This window comes from Lagenorhynchus albirostris, chromosome 10 (genome assembly GCF_949774975.1).
Source record: "Lagenorhynchus albirostris chromosome 10, mLagAlb1.1, whole genome shotgun sequence".
In the NCBI taxonomy this organism is placed as follows: domain Eukaryota; kingdom Metazoa; phylum Chordata; class Mammalia; order Artiodactyla; family Delphinidae; genus Lagenorhynchus; species Lagenorhynchus albirostris.
The window spans coordinates 4,047,930-4,067,432 of NC_083104.1; the positions used below are offsets into that span (position 1 = coordinate 4,047,930).

At 53.3% G+C, this 19,503-nt stretch overlaps 1 protein-coding gene across 5 annotated transcripts in view; it reads left to right on the forward strand.

Annotated features, from left to right (window-relative positions):
- Positions 1–354: 354 nt before the first annotated feature.
- FGD5 (FYVE, RhoGEF and PH domain containing 5) overlaps positions 355–19,503 on the forward strand; it is a 123,973-nt gene continuing 104,824 nt past the window's right edge. For 4 of the 5 annotated variants that reach the window (XR_009542687.1, XM_060161077.1, XM_060161080.1 and 1 more), the window contains exons 1-2: positions 7,994–8,138; positions 16,284–18,969. Coding sequence is in view for 4 of the 5 variants with exons in the window: in XM_060161077.1 (XP_060017060.1) it covers positions 8,126–8,138; positions 16,284–18,969 (2,699 nt within the window). In the remaining variant the exon portion in view is untranslated. Of the gene's footprint in view, positions 442–7,993; positions 8,139–16,283; positions 18,970–19,503 lie in introns of those variants that run through there. The other variant, XM_060161078.1, reaches the window with a different exon arrangement.

The following is a 19,503-nucleotide window of genomic DNA, read 5'->3' on the forward strand; positions in this document are numbered from 1 at the left end:
AGCACACCTGCCGCCCCGCTGCCCGAATGCTCCCCTCCCCCACCCGCAGCCCTTGCAGGTCATTCCCTGCAAGTCTCTGGTCTGCACGGACATGTGGGCCTATTGACCTCCTGACCCCCATCTACACACTCAGCCCACGAGGCAGGAGGTTGTCATTCGTGTCATTGTCGCTGCCATCAGGGCATAGAACAGCTCATAGCACAAGCGAGTACGCGCTGGACGAGCGGTGAACTCAGCAGACGCTCACAACAGCCCCGCGCTGTTTCCTGTTTCACAGGTAGAGAAACTGAGGCTGGAAGGTTCAGTCACCTGCCCCAGGTACACAGCCAGCACAGCCAAGATTTCAACGGAGACAGCTGACCTCAGACCCCACCGTGTGCTCGCGGTGTGGCCACGCCTTTGCCCTCGGAGTTGAACTCCACGTTGACATCCATCCGATGGGTATGAAGTCCCCAACCTGCCCTGCCCTCAGAATGGTGGTGAGACTTGGAGGATGTCACCTGTACAGTGCCACACCCACGAGGGGCTGGTAAGAAAGGGCCTCAGCCAGGCCTGACCTCAGAAGGGTTAACATGGCCTCTTTGTCCCATGGTTGCCATGGGGACAGTTCCTGTCCTTCAGGAAGCAGGGAGAGCAGTTTCCTGTTTTGAAGAAGGCTCGAGGGCTGTTTTCCTCCAATCAGCCTGCCCAAAGAGGGACAGGAAGCCTAGCGCCGGGCCACCCCTAATGCTGGGTGTGTGGTGGAGCCATGCCCACGCCCAGCCAGCCAGGAGGGGCCGTTGTGGAAATGCGGCCTCAGGAAAAAGCCAAACGGGCAGCAGAAGGAAAAAAAATGGCTGGCCGGAAGAGGGCGGTCACTTCCTCCACAGACCCTGGATCCCACCCAGTGGTGATAAAAACTCTGAGTGGCCCTGCCCAGCCTCAGACTCCCCTCCCCCAGAGCTCAGCCCTTCCTTGGGGAGTCAAAGGCCTGCTGCACAAAGGCTTTTGAGGCCCCTGCCTGTCCCTCTCACGCATCCCTGCACACTGGACACATCAGCCTACTGGGCCACTGACCCCCAGTTCCCACTCCCACCCGCTGTGTGGCAGGCCCTTTCCTGCTCCCCTCTGCTTGTGTGATTTTTTTCCAGGGTGCAGAGCAAAGCTTGCCTCCTCCTGGAAGCCTTCCTAGCATGCGTTTGAGCCCTGCGATCGTGGGTCAGGAACATTCATAAATTTAGACCTAATCTCTCTTGGGGTCCCTGCCCCAGCCTCCTTGGGCCATCCTACCTCTGGACTTGTCCCTCTGGCTCCCCTCCCACTCCGGCTACAACACGGGTCTGGCCATGTCACTCCCTCCCCCAGAAACACTCTAAGGCTCCCCATCACCAGCAGGGTAAAGTCCAAACTCTTTGGCCAGCCATTGGAGAGCTTGTCCAGAGCACACTTCTCACCTTGCCCCAATCCTGCCCTCCTCTTCCATCCCCACGGGCTGTACCCTCACCTGGAACGGCAACCCTACCCCTCCACCTGTAAATGACACTGTAAAGCCCAGCCCAATGAGCCCATTCAATCTTCTGCCTTCACCCCTAGCTCTACTGTGTCACTGTTAGCTGACCCAGACCCGTTTCTCAGACCAAGCCATGAGCTCTTCAAGGACAGGAAAGGGAAGAGAGAGGGGAAATAACATCCTTTCATCCTCACCATGACCCCGAGAGAAAGGTCTCATTGTTCCCATTTTACAGAGGACAAAATTGAGGTGCACAGTGGCAAAGTGTCCCTGCCCCCAAGGCCACAGAGCCAGTGACTGGTGAAACCCCCCCCCAAGGCCACAGAGCCAGTGACTGGTGAAACCCCCCCCCCAAGGCCACAGCACCAGTGACTGGTGAAACCAGGGGCCTTCAGGACCCCCGCTTCTCCCTCTGCTCGTGCCTGGCCCGGTGTGTGCAGTGGGGTGGGGGTGAGGGCCCGGTCTTTGGGGCACAGGAAGGGAGGGGCGGCCTTGCTAAGCCGAGTCCACCCCGGCAGGTGTCTGGCTCAGATCTGCCCACCCCTGGAGCCAGGAAGGCAACTCAATTACTTTCCAGGGGGAGATAAGCCCTGAAGCTGATGATGTCGCAGCCGTGGCGTTGTGGGGTGAGCAGTCCAAAAGCACAAAGAGGCTGCAGAGCCGGGGTCATTTCCGTTTTCGTAACATGCATTTTATCCCCGGAGACAAAAGGCATAGAGCTGCTCCTCGTGGAAACCGGGAAACCAGGGGGACTCTGCTATAGAGAGGGATGCGAAGGTAGCTGGTCTTGGGCCCCAGCTTTATGGAAGCGCCCCCATCTCAGCGGTAAACAAAACCCCGATCGTTCCCCCACCCCGGGGCCAGGAAGCAGGGTCCAGGCTGCCTCCCCGTGCTCCTGAGGGGCTCCCCTGTTGCCCCCTCTCACCCATCCCAGTATACAGAGGCTGCTCAGTAAATGCTCTCTCCCATCCCTCTCCTGCTCTGATCGTGGGGTGTGCGTGGCCCAGTTCCCGGTGTACTTTGTTTGTAAGCATTTATTGAACACCAACTCTGTACTAGATGTTTAAATGATAATGATCATTTCTTGAGCACCTCCTGTCTTCCCCTCTCCCCTCCTGGGTGGTTTAGATAATTCATCTCATTTAATGAGCAGACACTATTATCATATCCTTGACAGGGCAGCAGCGTGTTGAAGTGGGTAAGAAAGCCAGCCCCAGAGCCAGGGTGGAATCCCCACTGTTCACTAGCTATGTATCCCTGGGCGAATGCCTCAGCCTCTCTGTGCCTTGGTAGCCTTGTCTGTAACACAGGGGTAATAACATTGCCTACTTCAGGGGCAGGAGGAGTTTGTTTGTTGGGAGGAGTAAATGAGCTAATATATGCAAAAGACTTACTGAATGCACCAAATAAGCGCTCAGCAAATACTAGCTACCAATGGGGAAGCTGAGGCTGGGACCTGCCCTCCCGCCCAGGTCACACCCAGGTCAGTGTGGCTCCTGACCACTGCACTCTACCGCCTGTCTGGGAGGCTTGGCCATGGAGCTCTCAGAGCCTGGGCGCTCTCTGTTTCTGGAGATCACATCCAGCTTTGGTGCTGGCTCTGCACTTTGCCGAGGCTTCAGGCAGGCGGGAACAGGGAGCTGAATTTCAGTGGTTTTGATCTGAGGTGACTTAAGTTGTATGCAGAGCTCCACATCATTCCGACTTGGGCCTGGATGTCAGGGGGTGTGGATCCCAGCACTGGAATCCCCTGACTTACCGTAGGATCCCAGGCCAGTTATTTTTCCCTCTGGACTCAGTTTCCGTGTCTGTCAAGTGGGCATAACACCTACCCTGGGTGGCTCATGTCTGCTGAGAGGAGCAAGTAAGATGGTGAGTGATTTGGAAAGCATTAAATCTAGGCAGACTTTGTGCCCATCACAGAGAAATCAGTGTAGCCTGGTAGTTAAGAACATGTTCTCAGAGTGAAGTGGGGGTGAGTCCTGGCTGGGCTGGAAGGGCAAGTCACTTCCCCAGTCTGGGCCTCAGTTTTCCCAAGTGTGAAATGGGGAGATAAGAAACACTTTATAGGGTTCTTGGGAAGAGTATGTGTGTGAAAGGCTCAAACCCAGAGAGGTGATGGGTCATCACCCCCTACATGGTTATTGACCGCATCCCTGAGCTCAGTGAGTGGTTATAGCTCAGTTCCATAAGGACTAAGCAAGTCCAACCACCAGTATCAGCTCCTAATGTTTGGAAAGCCCTCTGGTCTTTCCCATCCATTTTCTCGTATTAGGAAAAGCAAACAAAGGAATAAGCGTTTCAGCTTCATGGCCCATCACTCCACACCACCGTGTGGTTTCAGCTAAACAAGTTCAGACCTGGGTTTTTTTTTTCCCAACTGCCCTTGGTGCTATGATCTTTTTTTTTTTTTTTTTTTTGCGGTACGCGGGCCTCTCCCTGTTGCGGCCTCTCCCGTTGCGGAGCACAGGCTCCGGACGCGCAGGCTCAGCGGCCATGGCTCACGGGCCCACGGGCCCAGCCGCTCCGCGGCATGTGGGATCCTCCCGGACCGGGGCACGAACCCGCGTCCCCTGCATCGGCAGGCGGACTCTCAACCACTGCGCCACCAGGGAAGCCCGGTGCTATGATCTTTTAAAGTATACTTTGCTTAGCCTCAAATCCCAAATTCAACAGTCATGGCAAGGTCTTAGCCAAGCACTGAGGTCCCTTCCTGCCCTCCCTGCTTCTTTCCACAGGCCCTACAGCAAAGGGTAAACTGGCCGTTGATTGAATTATCTGAGCCTCCCTCTCCTGCTCCTGCCTTGGGGGTCCTAGGTTCTTTGGGTTTTATTGCTAATTCCCGGAAATGATCTCAACTCTTAAAACATATTTTCTTCTTGCATCAAATATTGAAGTGATTGATCCACTCACTCATTTGTACCCATATTCAAACGGACACCTCCCACCCTCTGTACCTCCACCTCCGTCACCTCCTCCAAGGCCACCATCTCCACCACATCCATCAAAACCATAACCTCCATGCACCTCGTCCTCCACCACCTCCGACTACATCACGCCTTCCACCCTAACCGTGATGTTCACAGCTACTTCTATCCTGTCACCACCTCCCCCTCCCCCTCGTCCTTCGCCTCCAACACGACCTTTCCTACCTCCGCCATCACCTCCATCATCTCCACCACTTCCACACAGGGATCCATAAAGTTTATGAAGGGCCTAAGTAACACAAATTCTGCCATTGATTTCCTATTTCAGAGGCAAAAAAGGTTTTCCCCGCAAAAGGCTGGACGCTTAAGGACTCTGTAGCGGTTCAGAGACGCATAAGTCCTTTGAAAGGATCAAATTCATTTCTGAATTTGGAGAAACTGAGGTACACCCTAGGCCCTTGCCTGAAATGCACATAATCTGATTCTATACTGTGGGCATTAAAAGATAAAAACAAGACAAAACCTACAAACTTGGTTAGGTATATGGAAGTGCTTGGTGAGTGTGAAAACATAAGATTTTTCATAATGACGGGAAACAAGAGTTTCACCTCCCCAGAGCCTTTCCACATTATCTAACTGAAATGTATTGATTCCTGTCTTTAGTATGTGTGCATTGAACATCCTCTGTGTCAGGCACCAACTGGCTCATGAAACAATTCAAATCAGACCTTCATACAAGTTTTATAGTTTTAGTGAGCACCTAATATGCACCAGGAGTTCTGCTGGGTGCAGGCCCCCAGATATCCAGAAACCTACCCACCTTCCAATAATGTATTAATAAGGAGACAGAGGTCAGAGGATTAAGTTCTCACCCCAGTGAGAACCTGGGGAAGTCTCTTCTCTACTTCTGTGGACTTTGGCAGCACATCTGGCCAAAAAGTAATGGGGTGAGTTATCCAGGGCAGTGTTTCTCCAGATGTATAAACAGATCACCTGGAGGTCTTGTTAAAATGCAGGTTCTAGTTCAGTAGGACTGGGGTGGGGCCTGGGATTCTGCATTCTTAAGAAGCCTCTGAGTGCTGCTGTTGCTGGGCTCCACAGACGATGCTCAGAGAAGTGTTTCATCTGTGCAATGAGAACATATGGTTGTCTGGGACTGCCTGGACCAAATGCTGGACCGAAGGCATCTAGGTTCAGGGAGGACAGCCAAGGCTGCGAAATGTCTCGTGGCCATTTGGAATTCTGCCTCCTCACAAGCTCCCAGCACAGCTGGTCAAAGTCACAAAAATTCTAGCCTCTGCCACCTTCAGTCCCAGAAAACCAAACTGATCCCAAACAATAGTCTGAACCTCTGTCCCAGGCCTTTATTTTTGTGGACAACACATATTTTTTGAAGACCTACTAAGTGCTGGGTTCTTTATTAGATGCCAGGGCTGCAGGGGTAAGCAGAGCAGACACAGCCCCTGCCCTGGAGTCATCACCCTGCATGGGGCCATTTCTGGGTCTTTCGTCCCCAAATGAGGGACAGGAAGGTATGGTGGTGGTGCGGGGGGATATGTTCCATGTCCCCCCCCACCTACTCCCACATAGTAGATACATTGGCTGAATCGCCTGAATGAATTGAGATGCCCCAGCCCCACACCCTCCCACAGAGTGCTGGGGTTGCTGCGAGCCTACACCCTGGCACGTAGTGGGCTCACAACCAAATTACTAAATGACCAAGCCACACCTTGAGCTGGGTCCTGGAGATGCAGACATGGGACAGCCAGGGCAAGAACAGTCAGGAAAGCTCATGTGAACTCTTAGTTTACTCGGTTTCCTCAAATGTAAAATGGGAAGAATTTTGATACCAGCTTCATAAAGTTGTGGTGAGGCTTAAACGAGTAAATATGCAGGTACAGAGCTTAACACCTTGCCAGGCACACAGTAGGTGCTCTATAAGTATTGGCTGCCAGTTATAGATGAGAGACATGACCCTTGCCCTCAGCTTTCAATGGCTGATGGAAGGAAGCCCTTGGTATGGCTTTCAAAGCACGCCTCACCCCAACCTTCTGTGCCTCTTATCAGATGTTGCCACCCTCTATTTCCCTGCCTTGCCAAACCCCTCACGGCTCTTCCATCAGGCCATGCCTTTTCACACATCTAAGTCTCTGCCCAAGCTACTCCCTCCATCTGAAAGGCCTTTTTTTTTTTTTTTGCTGGAACCCTCTCCACTCAGGGGCCACCTCTTGAGTTCCCACAAGCTCCTGTCCCCATCCCAGCACTTGTCCAGGGAAGCAGAACTGCCTATGTTTGCGTGGCCAATCCAACGGGTGCTCAAGGGTGAAGGCTTGAGTCATCCATGTCACCCAGCACCAGGCCTGGTCCCAGCGAGGTGCTGGCTGGTGAGCACTGAGTGGACAAAGGCTCCTCATCTACCAGGTCTCCCTTTCAATGTCACCTCCTCAGGGAGACCTTCCTTGATCACCTGTTCTCTACTCCAGAGGTTCTCAAACTAGCTTGCATCGGAAGGACCTGAAGGATTTGTTAAACACGGGATTTCTGTTTGTTTGTTTGTTTTTGTGGTATGTGGGCCTCTCACTGTTGTGGCCTCTCCCGTCGCGGGGCACAGGCTCCGGACGCGCAGCCTCAGCGGCCATGGCTCACGGGCCCAGCCGCTCTGCGGCATGTGGGATCTTCCCGGACCGGGGCACGAACCCATGTCCCCTACATCGGCAGGCGGACTCTCAAACACTGCGCCACCAGGGAAGCCCAACACGGGATTTCTGATTCAGTTAAGTCTGGGGCGGGCCCTGAGAATTTGCATTTTTAAAAATTACTCTGCCCCACGACCCTGTTTTATCTCCCTCAAGGCACCCATCACTCTCTGAAACGATGTTTATTGCTTATTTGTCTTGTGTCTCCACTGACATCCCATTTAAGCTCCACTAGGGCAAGAATTTGGGGCTGTCTTGTTCTGCGCTCAGCACGGTGCTGGGCCCAGGACTGAATGAACGCCCGAGGTTGAAAATAAAGTGATAGACGGTCCGCTGGGCGAAGGGACCAGGAAGTCCCCAGAAGCCCAACTCGCCAGCTTCACCCCGCCCCTCCCACCCTCGTGCCTTGAACCTCGTGCAGCTCCCCGAGTTCCCGCGGCCATGGCCCCTTTAAATGTGCGCGGGGACGCCTCGCCCCTCGGCTCCCTCGATCCCTGACAGAGCAGAAAGGGGAGAGAAAAAAAAAAAGTCTTCCTCTCCGGGAGCGGGAGGAAACGTCTAGGAGGGGGCGGAGGGGCAGCGGCGGCAACGGCGGCACGGGCAGCGGCGCGGCGACCAGAGCGCAGCGCGCGCGGAGCTGGGAGCCAGGAGCGGACGCAACACCGCGCGCTGTCCCGGCCGCTGCCCCCGGCCCCGCCCCCGGAGGCTCGCGCCCTGCGCCCCCCTGGCCCTGCGCGCCGCGCGGAGTCCTGAGTGAACGCGACGCCGCGCGCCCTCCGTTCGCGCCCCTTCCCCTCCCTGCCCCCGCCCAGCCCCGCCCAGCCCCGGAGGCTCGCACCCCCCAAGCCCCCACTTGCCCTGCGCGCTGCGCGAAGTCCGGCGCGCGCCGGGGGCGGGGCAGGCGCCACGGGGTGCGGGCCCCGCGGGGCGGCCATGGAGTGAGGCGGCGCGCGGACTCGTGCTCGGAAGGACGGACGCACCGACGGGCGGTCCCTGGCTCCGCGCGCTGGAAGATGAACAGAGCAGGTAGGAGGCTCCGCGCGACCTCAGGCGCCGAGGGACGCGCGCGAGGGGCCCCCGCCAGGCGCTCCAAGTTGTAGCCCGCGGGGCGCCGGGAGCGAGCTGCCGAGAAACCCCCGACCTTCCCACTCTGCTCTGCCTCGGCCGAGGTATGGGCGGGTCACGAGTGCCCTCGCCGAGGAGGACGAGAACATCGGGGGCCGCTGCCCCTGTCCGAGACGCCCAGCCTCGGGGACGCACCCTCGGTCTCGGCGAGGCCGCACCCTGGCCACGTACGGCCGTATCCCGCTCCCACCGCGGTCCCGGTATTGAGGGTCCCCTCGCAGCGGGGAATGACGCTCCGTTCGCAAAGGCGACTTGGTCGCGACCCTAAATTCTCACTCCTGCTCCTCGGGGTCCCCGCCAGGCCCTCGCTGGCCCCTCAGAGGCCCCTCCTGGCCCACGGGAACCGTCTGAGGTCTTCCCCACTGCGGGGTCTATTCCTGGTCCCTCGCTACTCCGAGGCGCGCCCTTAGCGGATTCTTGCGCCCTTCTCTCTTCTAGACGCCCAGACTTGGAGCTCGCTCTCCAAAGGAACTAAAAAGCCCTAGATTATCACACACACACACACCCGCAGCGCACCCCAACCTCCTGCAGTGCCGTGGCCCGGGGCCTTCTTTGTGCCTCCCCCAGGGGACCGAACGCCTAGGGGACGCCAAGGCTGAGCCGCACTCCAGGCGTTCCCTCCCAAGCCCTTGCTTCTCTGCTCTCCATATCTGCCTTTGCTAGGCCAGGGATTCCGTGAAATCCAGAACGCGTTTGACAGTAGATAATGATCCCTCCAGAGGAGTGCCATTTAACAGGTTTATTAACTGAGAGTCAGAGATGGGCGGTGCCTGGAACCCAGTTCTCGGGTTCCTGACTCCTCCGCGGGGAGGGCAGAAAGTTTCCTCCTAGAGGTGAGTTTGCAAGGCAGCAGCCCCAGCTAACTTCATTTGCCTGACAAGGAGCGATTACTGCTCTTTTAATATTTTTCTCTTAGAATTTAGCAGAAGGCAGCTCTCTCTCCGACCAACACCCTTGTCCGAATCCGTACTCCAAAACACACATCCCTGAAGAAACAGGAAGCCACCATTTTGGCTGTCTTAGAACCATATCCTGCTGCCCTGAGTATGTGTAAAAAGTGTGTGTTTGTGTGTGTGTTGTGGGCTTTTTCTTTGTATAATCTTTTTGATGAAAAAAGTCATTGTCTTAGGAGTGAGGTGCAGATGGGAGACGTTTGGCTGGATTGATCTGACAAAGGAGAGACTTGGGGGCCTGGGAGTGTGGTAGCCGCCTCCCTGTGTCCAGGCCCTGTTTTGCTGGGCGTGTACGCACCTGGACAGTGAGTGAGTGTTGGTCGCAGGGTAGGAGGTGGGAGTGGGAGCAGGGATTCCCCTTTTGAGTAGTGGAAAAGGCTGGGGCAGGGTCTCAGCGCCCAGCCAGCCACTCCTTGTAGGAAGGAGGTGGACTGCTGCCTGATCTGGCACAGCCTGGACAGAGCCAGGCTAGCTCTTTCCTACACTCCTAATAAAACTCGCTTAAAACAATGGTGAGAGCCGATCCGGTATTCCCACGTTTCCCTGCATGAGGCTTGGGCAAGCCCTCCCTTCTCTGAGAATCTGGGGGATGGAGTGAGCCGGAATACACGTAAAGGCAGGTTTGGTCCCAGGAAATCTGCCATCCAGTCATTTGCCTCCAGCATAAACCTGGTTACTTTTGCAGTGTGACGGCAGTCCTAGACCTCATATAATGATTTCTGCGTGCCAGGCTCTGAAGTTCCCGATCATGCAGCATAGTGGTTCATAGACTCCATGGGACTGAATCTCGTAACCACCATCCTCTTAGTTATTGTGACACAACCAGTGTGTGGCAGAGCTGGGGTTGGAGTCCAGGTCTGTCTGAGCTGGGGACCCATGCTCTTCCCGCTCTGTCGTGCATCACTGGACTAGCGTAACAGCAGCCTAATTAGAAATCATCAGGCTTCGCTGGGACATTCCAGCAGGCACCCAGCAATGAAAGTTAAATTAAGATGCAATTGGAAGGTGAAATTGGAAGATAATTACTCTTGGAACATACGGTTATGAGAGTTCCAGGGGGAGTATGGTGAACTGCAGTTGAAACAGACACAGGGGCTGAAGATGGGAATGTCAGGGGACGTCATCAGAAAAGCCATGAGTTTAAAAGGCTGTTGTCGGCCAGAGCAAGCAGAAGGCACTTACTGACTGGTTGGTGCAGTCCCCTCACTCTGCACATGTGGAAACAGAGGCTCAAAGAGGGGAGGGGACTTGCCCAAGGTCTCCCCTTCAGTTAAAGGCAGAGCCAGGAGTGGAGATCAGAGCTCCAACTCCCAGTCCAGTGCCCCTCTCGGTACCTCTTCTGATTTAAACTCTGCAGAGCCGGCAAGGGAACGGCAACATGGATGTGTGAGTGGCAGATATTTAATTAAAATAGAGAGAGAAAATATAAACTGGTACCAGGGGCCTGGCTGGGGATGATTTCTATCACCAGAAGCTCTTAAAAATCTCTTCCTCCTGTCACTGTGACTCCCCACCCCCAGTTAACTCTTGGCCTCTTGGCTCACAGGGTATTCTGCATTCGAGTCATCCTCAGGTGTAGCAAATTGCCAGGAGGTTTTGGGAGTTGGTACCTCAGGGTGGGGAGGCTGTGCCCCCCCAGGCTCTGTGTTACAGAGAGAGAAAAGATTCATGCAGCAGCCAGAGGGTCCAGCAGTTCCGTCCATTCTGGGTTCTGGACAGTCAGAAAGTTAAGCTCAGCCCAGAGGAGGAAAGCCCTGCTCTGATTTATCCTGTAATTGCCCCATCCCTGCCATTCTCTAAAGCTCAGCCAAACTGGACTCTTTACTCCCAAAGGGCTTGCATCTAACTGCCTCTGGGCCTCTGCACATTCTGTTCCTTCTGCCTGGAACACCCAACCTCTTGTTTTAAAATGTTTTTAATTTAATTTTTATTTTATATTGGAGTATAGTTGATTTACAGCGTTGTGTTAGTTTCAGGTGTACAGCAAGGCAGTTCAGTTATACAATATATATGTATCTATTCTTTTTCAGATTCTTTTCCCATATAGGTTATTGCAGAATATTGAGTAGAGTTTCCTGTGCTATACAGTAGGTCCTTGTTGGTTATATATTTTATATATAGTAGTGTGTATATGCTAATCCCAAACTCCTAATTTATTTTTTCCCCCACTTTTCCCCTTTAGTAACCTTAAATTTGTTTTCTGTGAGTCTGTTTCTGTTTTGTAAATAAGTTCATTTGTATCATTTTTTTTTGGATTCCACATATAAATGATATCATACAATATTTGTCTTTCCCTGTCCTACTTACTTCACTTGGTATGATCATGTCTAGGTCCATCCATGTTGCTGCAAATGGCATTATTTCATTCTTTTTCGTGGCTGAGTAATAGTCCATTGTATACATGTACCACATCTTCTTTATCCACTCCTCTGTCGATGGACATTTTGGTTGCTTCCATGTCTTGGCTATTGTAAATAGTGCTGCAGTGAACGTTGGGGTGCATGTATCTTTTCAAATTAGGTTTTCTCTGGATATATGCTGAGGAAGTGGGATTGCTGGATCATATCCAACCTCTTTTTTGATTACTAAAATCCTCCCTGTCCTTCAGCATGCACCCTGGTGCTATCTGTCCCCTGGGTCTTCTCTGGGCAGAACTGGTCTGAGACCCTTGTACTGAGGGCAGGGGCTCTATGTGGTTCCTCTTTGTGAGGGAAGCAGGGAGGGAGCAGACCTGGAAGCTCTCACACTCTTCATTTTCTCTCCTCCCTCTTCTGTCTCTCTTGCTGGCTCCTTCTCATAACCTTTGGGCCACTGGGGCTCCCTCCTGGGCCCTGCTCTTGTCTCTGCCCCCGCTCAGTCACTTGGTGGGCTCACCCGGCTCATGCCTTAATCCTGTCTCTGTGATGGCTGCCTCCAGGCCTCTCCCGGGAACCCAGGCTGGTCCATCCGAGAGCCCACTGACAGTTCCTCCCGGGGCTGTGATAGGCAACTCAGATGTTACACGTGCCAATCGAAATTCTGGTTACCTCCCCTGGCACCTGCAGCCTTCCCCAGTTCAGTTGGTAACAAATTCACTTTTCTGGTTGCTGTGACTCAAAACCTTCGTGTTGTCCTTTATTATTCTTTCTCTTACACCCCAAATCCAAACTGTCTGTAAATCCCACCAGCTGTACCTTCATATTTGGAATCTGACCTTTTTTTTCTTTCTTTCTTTCTTTTTTTTTTTTACCACTTCCACTGCTACAGCCTGGTCCAGGCCTCCATCTTCTCTGGCCTGGATTATCGCAGGCGCCTCCTCCCTGCTCTCCCTCCTTCCATCCTCACCACTTCTAGTTTGTTCATCACACTAGCTGGAGTGTGCATGGCCTTCTGCTCAAGGCTAAGCAGCATCTACACAGTGTTTTGTTTATTGATGTATCTAAAGAGTCTAGATGAGTGTCTGGCAAATAGTAGGTGCTCGTTAAATACCTATTTAATGGAGTTGGATTAAAGAAAAGTGGATAGGAGCAAAGGAAAGCCAGTCATTCACTTTATGGTCACAGTTAGTCCTTCTAACTCAGCCTTATGTGAATTTCTCACCTGGTTAGTGGTCCCTGGTCTCCCTGGCCTCAGTTTTCCTGCGTTTTGCCCTTCTCTGCTGGGAGCCCTGAGTCTGCACTGTAGAAGAAATGCTCAGTGGCAGAAAGGTGAAGGCAGAGGTTCAAGGGAGTGGACCAGGAAGCAAGAAACCCCCAATTCTGGGACTTTCCTCGTGGTCCAGTGGTTAGGACTCCACGCTCCCAGTGCAGGGGGCCTGGCTTCGACCCCGGGTCAGGAACTAGATCCCGCATGCCGCAACTAAAGATCCCGCATGCCACAAGGAAGATCTTGCATGCTGCAACTAAGACCCGGCGCAGCCAAATAAATAAGTATATATTTTAAAAATCCTATTATTAAAAAAAAAAAAAATTCTACTGGGACCCTGCTCTGGACTCGCTGAGTATTCCAGGCCAGTCACCCACCCTTTCTGTGCCTCAGTTTCCTCATCTTTCAATGAGGTGTCAGACGAGGCCTTTCTGACTCTGGCATCCTTTGATCTCAGAGGGGATGTGGATGAAACGCCCTGAGCTCTAGAGCTGGAAGCAGGGCATGGACACTGTGTACCTGTCACTCCTTAGGGGCTCCTGTGGGGAAGGCATTTTCTTTCAGGATCACGCCTCTGACACCCACTGTAATCTTTTCTGAGGAGATGGCGCCCACAGATCAATAGCTTGATTGGATGAAGGATGGGGGGCGGTGGGAGCGATGCAGCCTAGGTGACGGTCATTTTCCATGACCTCTGTCAGGTCTCGTGGTGCCCATGTGAAATACCACCTGTTAAGGATGAGAAGTGAGAGTCCCCACCCCCAAAGAATAATTTCATGCCAATGCCTGACACCTGATATTGAGAGCGTGAAGCTCGTATTACATCATATATCTGTGTAGAGCAAGACTTATACCAGGGGAAGATGTGGGGTAGGGAAGGACTGACTTTATTAGAACAATAATAGCTACTGCTTATTGAGAACACCTGTCTATGCAAAGTCCTGCTAATATATATCTTTTAATCTTCATAACAACCTCTTCATAATAGGTGTTACTGTTGAACCCATTTTACAGATGAGGAATCTGAGAGTCAGTTTCATAGCTTATATGTGGCAACGGCGGAATTTGAACCCAGACCACCAGGCTCCAAAGGCTTATTATTACCCTGTTACTCCACATTGACAGGTAGCTCTTTAAGCTTCAAATATTCGAGTTTGTTTTAAACTAAATTGGACAGAAATTTTTCTAAATTAGGATATATTTGATTGCATATGGAAACAAAAAGTTGGGAAGTCACTTCTTTTATCTTGAAGACTCTGGGTTATTATCCGGATGCCAGTGGCTGGCCTGGGCGTTGGTGCGGATGAATGTAGGTGTGGGTTAGGGCGTTGATGCAGTGGTTGCTTTAGCCTTTAAAGTCTTGACAGCTGTGCCTCTTCTCTCCATTTCTTGCTGTTTGCTACCACGTCTTACAACTGGCAGTGTTGCTGCTCTCCCTGCACCTCCACCCCCCACTAATTAGCTGTGTCCTGGGAAACCATACAACTAAGTTCATTAGATTTATGAGCAATGTACAGAGGCTCTGGAATCAGGCCCTTCCAGGACCAGAGTGCATGGGCTTTATAACCCTATATTATTGCTGTCCTGGGCCTTTTTTATTTCCTTTGGGGCTCCTCAGCTGAATTTTGCATAGCTGTGCCAGTTTGGGGGGGATGATACTGACTTTGGCCTCAGATATACTGAAACTGAGGGGCCAGTGGGACAGTCCCATGGAGATGGGTTAAAATCAGTTAGAGCTGTGCTAGCTGGCCCCATAGCCACCACCCTCGCATGGCCACTGAGCACTTGCAGTGTGGCTGGTCTGAATCGTGATGTGTTTCAAGTGTGAAATATACCTTAGATTTCGAGGACTTAGGACAAACAAGAGTGTCAGATATCTTGTTAATGACTTTTGTGCATTGATTACACGTTGATGCAAACATGATTCATTGATCACATGATAATGTCCAAAATGATAATATTTGGGATATATTGAGTTGAAAAATGTACTGTTAAAATTAATTTCACCTGTTTCTTTTTGACTCTTTAATGTGGCTATGAGAAAATTAAAAATTACGTGTGTGATGATAAATGGGGCTCACATTTATATTTGTCAGACAGCCCTGGATTAGAGATGACCAGGGTTAGATGCTGCAAGGATTGAGCTGGGAGTCAAATGTGTGGGGAGGAGGAGAGTTTGCTGACAGACCTCCAGACCCTGTGCTCAGTCTTCCTTCTGTCACAAGCCGGGCTGGCATGCTGGGGCTGCTTTGTATCACACCCAAGGCTTAGTGGGGATGGAACTGGGAGTTGAGACTGGACTGAAGAGGGGACCTGTACATCCTAAACCTGGGCAGTGAACAGCCAGGCAGTGCTTTTGAAGTGAAGTTGGCAGGATGGAGTTGCATTTCATGAAAATCTGCATTCCTCACCCTGCCTGCAGTGTGGACAGGGGCTCGGAGGCACAGCAGGAGGTGTGAAGGCATGGGCTGGCTGTGGCAGGAGAGATGCTGAACTTGGAAGTGGGCGACTCCTCCCTTGCTCCTTCCGCTTGTCCAGGTCCCTCCAGTCCTGCAAAAGTGAGCTGAAATTTCACCTTCTCCGAGAGGTCTTCCCTAGCCATGGCAACTCTTGCTTTCCTGACTCCTGTCACACGTGCATGTTGTGCGACATCTTTTATTCTGCCATGGCTGATAGATCCTCAACATCCACAGGGGATAAGGCCTTTTGCAAATATCCCATGTTGGAAAATACCATATAATTTCTCCTGTGAAATTTGGAGGCAGGGCAGTTAGCTGGAAACCAGTCTTGAAGCATGTAGAATTCAGAGGTGACCCTCAGAAGAATCATATGCCACTGTCCCAAGCCTGTGGTGTATCATTCTGGAGGGAGGGAGATATTCAGTCATCCAATTCCAAGGGTCTGTGGCTCAGTCCTCCACTTGTTCTGTTAGTCTTGTCTCCCTGATTCAATTGTGAGTCTTCAGCAGAGGTGTTCTTCTCTTCTTGGTCCTAGAAGCCTCTGCCATCCACAGTGCTGTGTATATAGATAGAAGAATGAATGAATGGTGGAATGACTGTGGGCTCCACGAGGGCAGCAGGGATCTGGCTGTTGGGACCAGCAGTGTCTCATGGGCCGGTGCACATCGAAAGCATTTACTGCGTCGTTGTTGAGTGGATGAGTGCAACGACCTGGACACCTTTATTTGAGGAGCACAGGGTGTCATTCAGTTGGGCTCTGTTAGCTGGCCTGTGCATAGAAGAAAGATCTCTTCACCTTGTTTACAGAATGAATCTTTATTGGAAGGTCGAGGGATATTAAAGATGTTGGTGGAGGGTGTAAACCTGACAGAACATGGTAGATTGGGTTCATGTGGGTTGGGAAACCATCTTCGGTGTTCTCTTGTGAATGGTAAGTAGGAGACTCTGAGTGGAAGGAAATAATGGTAACTGTACCTTCTCTCTCTCCTTTTCTTATTCTCATCCTTTAGATTCACCCAAACCACCAGTTGCTCCTAAGCCGAAGGCTGCCAGTCCCCTCACGCCAGTGACGGCACCCAAATTCTCCTCGTCACCCCGGCCCGAGTGTCTTCACAGTCCCAACTCCATGTCCAGGGGGCCGAAACCCCCCATCGCCCCAAAGCCCAGGCTGGCTACGCCCAGTGAGTGGAGGGCCAGCATCTACATGATCAACAGCTTGAACAAATGCAGCAATGGGAAGCTGCCCTGCGTAGACAGGGGGCTCTACGACGAGCACCGGTCCACCCCGGAATGCTCCGAGCCCGAGGCAGACGAGGATTACATCGTGGCCCCCGGGGCTCCGGCAGCAGAGGACGGACCCAGGGATGGGGGCTCCGTGGAGAATGCAGTCACGGTGCCTCCGGAGGCCAGCGGTGGGGAGGAGTGCCAAGAGAGAGGCAAGGAGTGTGAGCAGGAAGGGGCAGCAGCTGCAGAGGACTGGGCAGCCCCGGCTGAAGCGGTGCTGGGTGGAGAGGACGATGGAGGCGTCACCCCCACTCCTGAGAACATGGAGGTGGAGGACTGTGCCTGTGCCCCGGGGGCAGAGGAGCAGAAACTCACAAGTGAGGACGAGGAGAAGCAGGTGGAAGAACACAGCGTGTACAGCCTGGAGGACGGGGGTGCTGGGGATGGAGAGGCGGTCCTTCCAAGCGATATCATTCTAACTCACCTAGATGCAGAGGACCCAGCAGCTCGTGGTGAGGAGCCCGGGCCGCCTGTGACACCCGGGGAGTCAGAGGAGGATGGTGAGGAAGGCCGCACCAACACAGAACTGGGGGCATCAGACGAGTGTGTGGGCTCTGACGGGCCCCCTGCGCGGGACGCTGCCGATGGCAGCGAGGAGCCCCCAGAGAACGAGAGGTTGGCCCCCGGTGTCCCGGAGGCGGAGGCGGCCACAGACAGCCCTGACATCTCCCAGGAGGCGTGTGAAGATGCCCCAGGAGGTGGTGGCCAGGATGGTCAGGATGAGCCAGCTGATCAGAAAGAGAAACCTGACCCAGAAGCAACAGCAGTGGTCACCCAGGAGGCAGGAGGGGACCCTCAAGAAGGTGAGGACCCTGTGCAGGATGAAGGAGCTGAGGAGAGCTGCCAGATCATTCCTTTCGAGAGAGACTGTGTGGACGACTTTGTGGCTCCACTCTCAGGACGTCCCTACGAGTTCTTCCCAAGCGAGAGCACCTCTTTCTGTAGCGAGAGCTGCTCTCCTTATTCCGAGTCAGCACAAAGCTTAGAGTCCGAGCAGGAGCCGCGGTCAGGGGAACGGGCGCAGCAGGACCCTGTGGCTGGGCCTGGATGTGGCCGGCGTGGCTCCCTGCAGGGTGGCGCCGGGGAGGGACCCTCTGTCCCTGACGTGGTGGTCATGCCAGAGGAGGAGGATGCCGTGGACGACGCGCTCGCCAACCCCTATGAGATGGGCGTTGGCCTGGCATGCAGGGTGGACCCTGGGGAGGGGGAGAAGCCTGAGGCACAGGCTGCCTCCGGCACCGCGAATGGCTGTGGATTGAAGGAAGAGGTGAGCTCTGATGCGGAGGGCAGCCTGGTCCCCATCGACAGGAAGAATGTCACCACGAGGGCCAGGCCCCACTCCGGGAAGATGGCTGGCTACGTCCCAGAAACTGTCCCGGAAGAAACGGGACCGGAAGCTGGCTCATCAGCCATTGGCATTGGGGGTGTCACCAAGGAGACGAGGAAGGCGGTCCTGTCATTGGAGGGGAAGCCGCTGGACGTCGGCAGGGCCTTGCCAGCAAAGCCCAGAGCCTTCACTCTGTACCCGCGATCGTTCTCCGTGGAAGGCCGAGAGATCCCCATGTCCCTGTGCCGGGAGCCCGAGGCGTGTGGCCTAGACGGCCACGGGATCAAGAGGAAGGACGACAACCTCTCTCTGCCCTGCATGATTGGCTCCTCTGGCAGCTTCTCTCAGAGGGGCCACCTCCCATCCAGCGGCACCTCCACCCCGTCTTCCGTAGTTGACATCCCGCCCCCTTTTGACCTGGCCTGCATCACCAAAAAGCCCATCACAAAGAGCTCCCCCTCGCTCCTGGTGGAGAGTGAGCCCCCGGACAAGCACACCAAGAAGAAGAAGCCGTCCTTTAAGCGGTTCCTGGCGCTGACGTTTAAGAAGAAGACAGAGAGCAAGGTGCACGTGGACGTCAACGTGTCTTCGTCCAGGTCCTCCTCAGAGTCCAGCTACCATGGGCCGGCCCGGCTCCTGGAGATGGACCGGAGGAGCCTCAGCAACTCACCGCAGCTCAGAGCGAGGACCGGCAAGCTCCGGGCTTGCGACTCGCCCTCCTCCCTCATCTTCTACAGGGACGGCAAGAGGAAGGGCGTCCCCTTCAGCAGGACAGTGTCCAGGGTGGAGTCCTTCGAGGACCGCTCCCGGCCTCCTTTTCTGCCCCTGCCCCTGACCAAGCCGCGCTCCATCTCGTTCCCCAACGCTGACACTTCGGACTACGAGAACATCCCGGCCATGAACTCGGACTATGAAAATATCCAGATTCCACCTCGGAGGCCCCCAAGGGCCGGGACGTTTACGAAGCTGTTTGAAGATCAGAGCAGAGCCCTGTCCACAGCAAACGAGAATGACGGCTACGTGGACATGAGCAGCTTCAACGCCTTCGAGAGCAAACAGCAGAGTGCAGACCAGGAGGCAGAAAGGTACCGTGAAATGACATTTCCTTTGCTGTTCGCCAGGTGTAACTATCCGAGAGGCAAGCTTAGGCGTAGGGGACAGAACGGACTTGCTTTTTAGCCTCAGGCTCTGTTTCTCTCTAGCTTTGTGGCTTGGGATGAGTGGCTTCATTGACTTCATCTGGGAAATGGATTTGTGCTACCTCTAGGCAGAGTGTTTGAAAAGATGAGAGTACCTAATCTGTTTGAAAGTATTTGGCTAAGATGCCAAATATAGTGCCCATGTGAGTGTATGTATTTCTATTATTTGGGGTACATTTCTCATCTCCTAGGTAGATGGCTTTACTAGTCCCTTCTGGGAAAGTCACCAAAAGAGAAGGTTCTGGAATCTTGTCAAACTAAACATCTTTCACCATCAGGAAAATACCCTAAATTGAGATTGAGACCTTTTTATTATGTCAATATATACTCTGTTCAAAGGAACTAGAAAAGACAATTTATTTGAATTGTTTAAAGAGCTAAGGGTGCCCTGAGCTAAATTTCTGAATAGAGGTCTTTAAG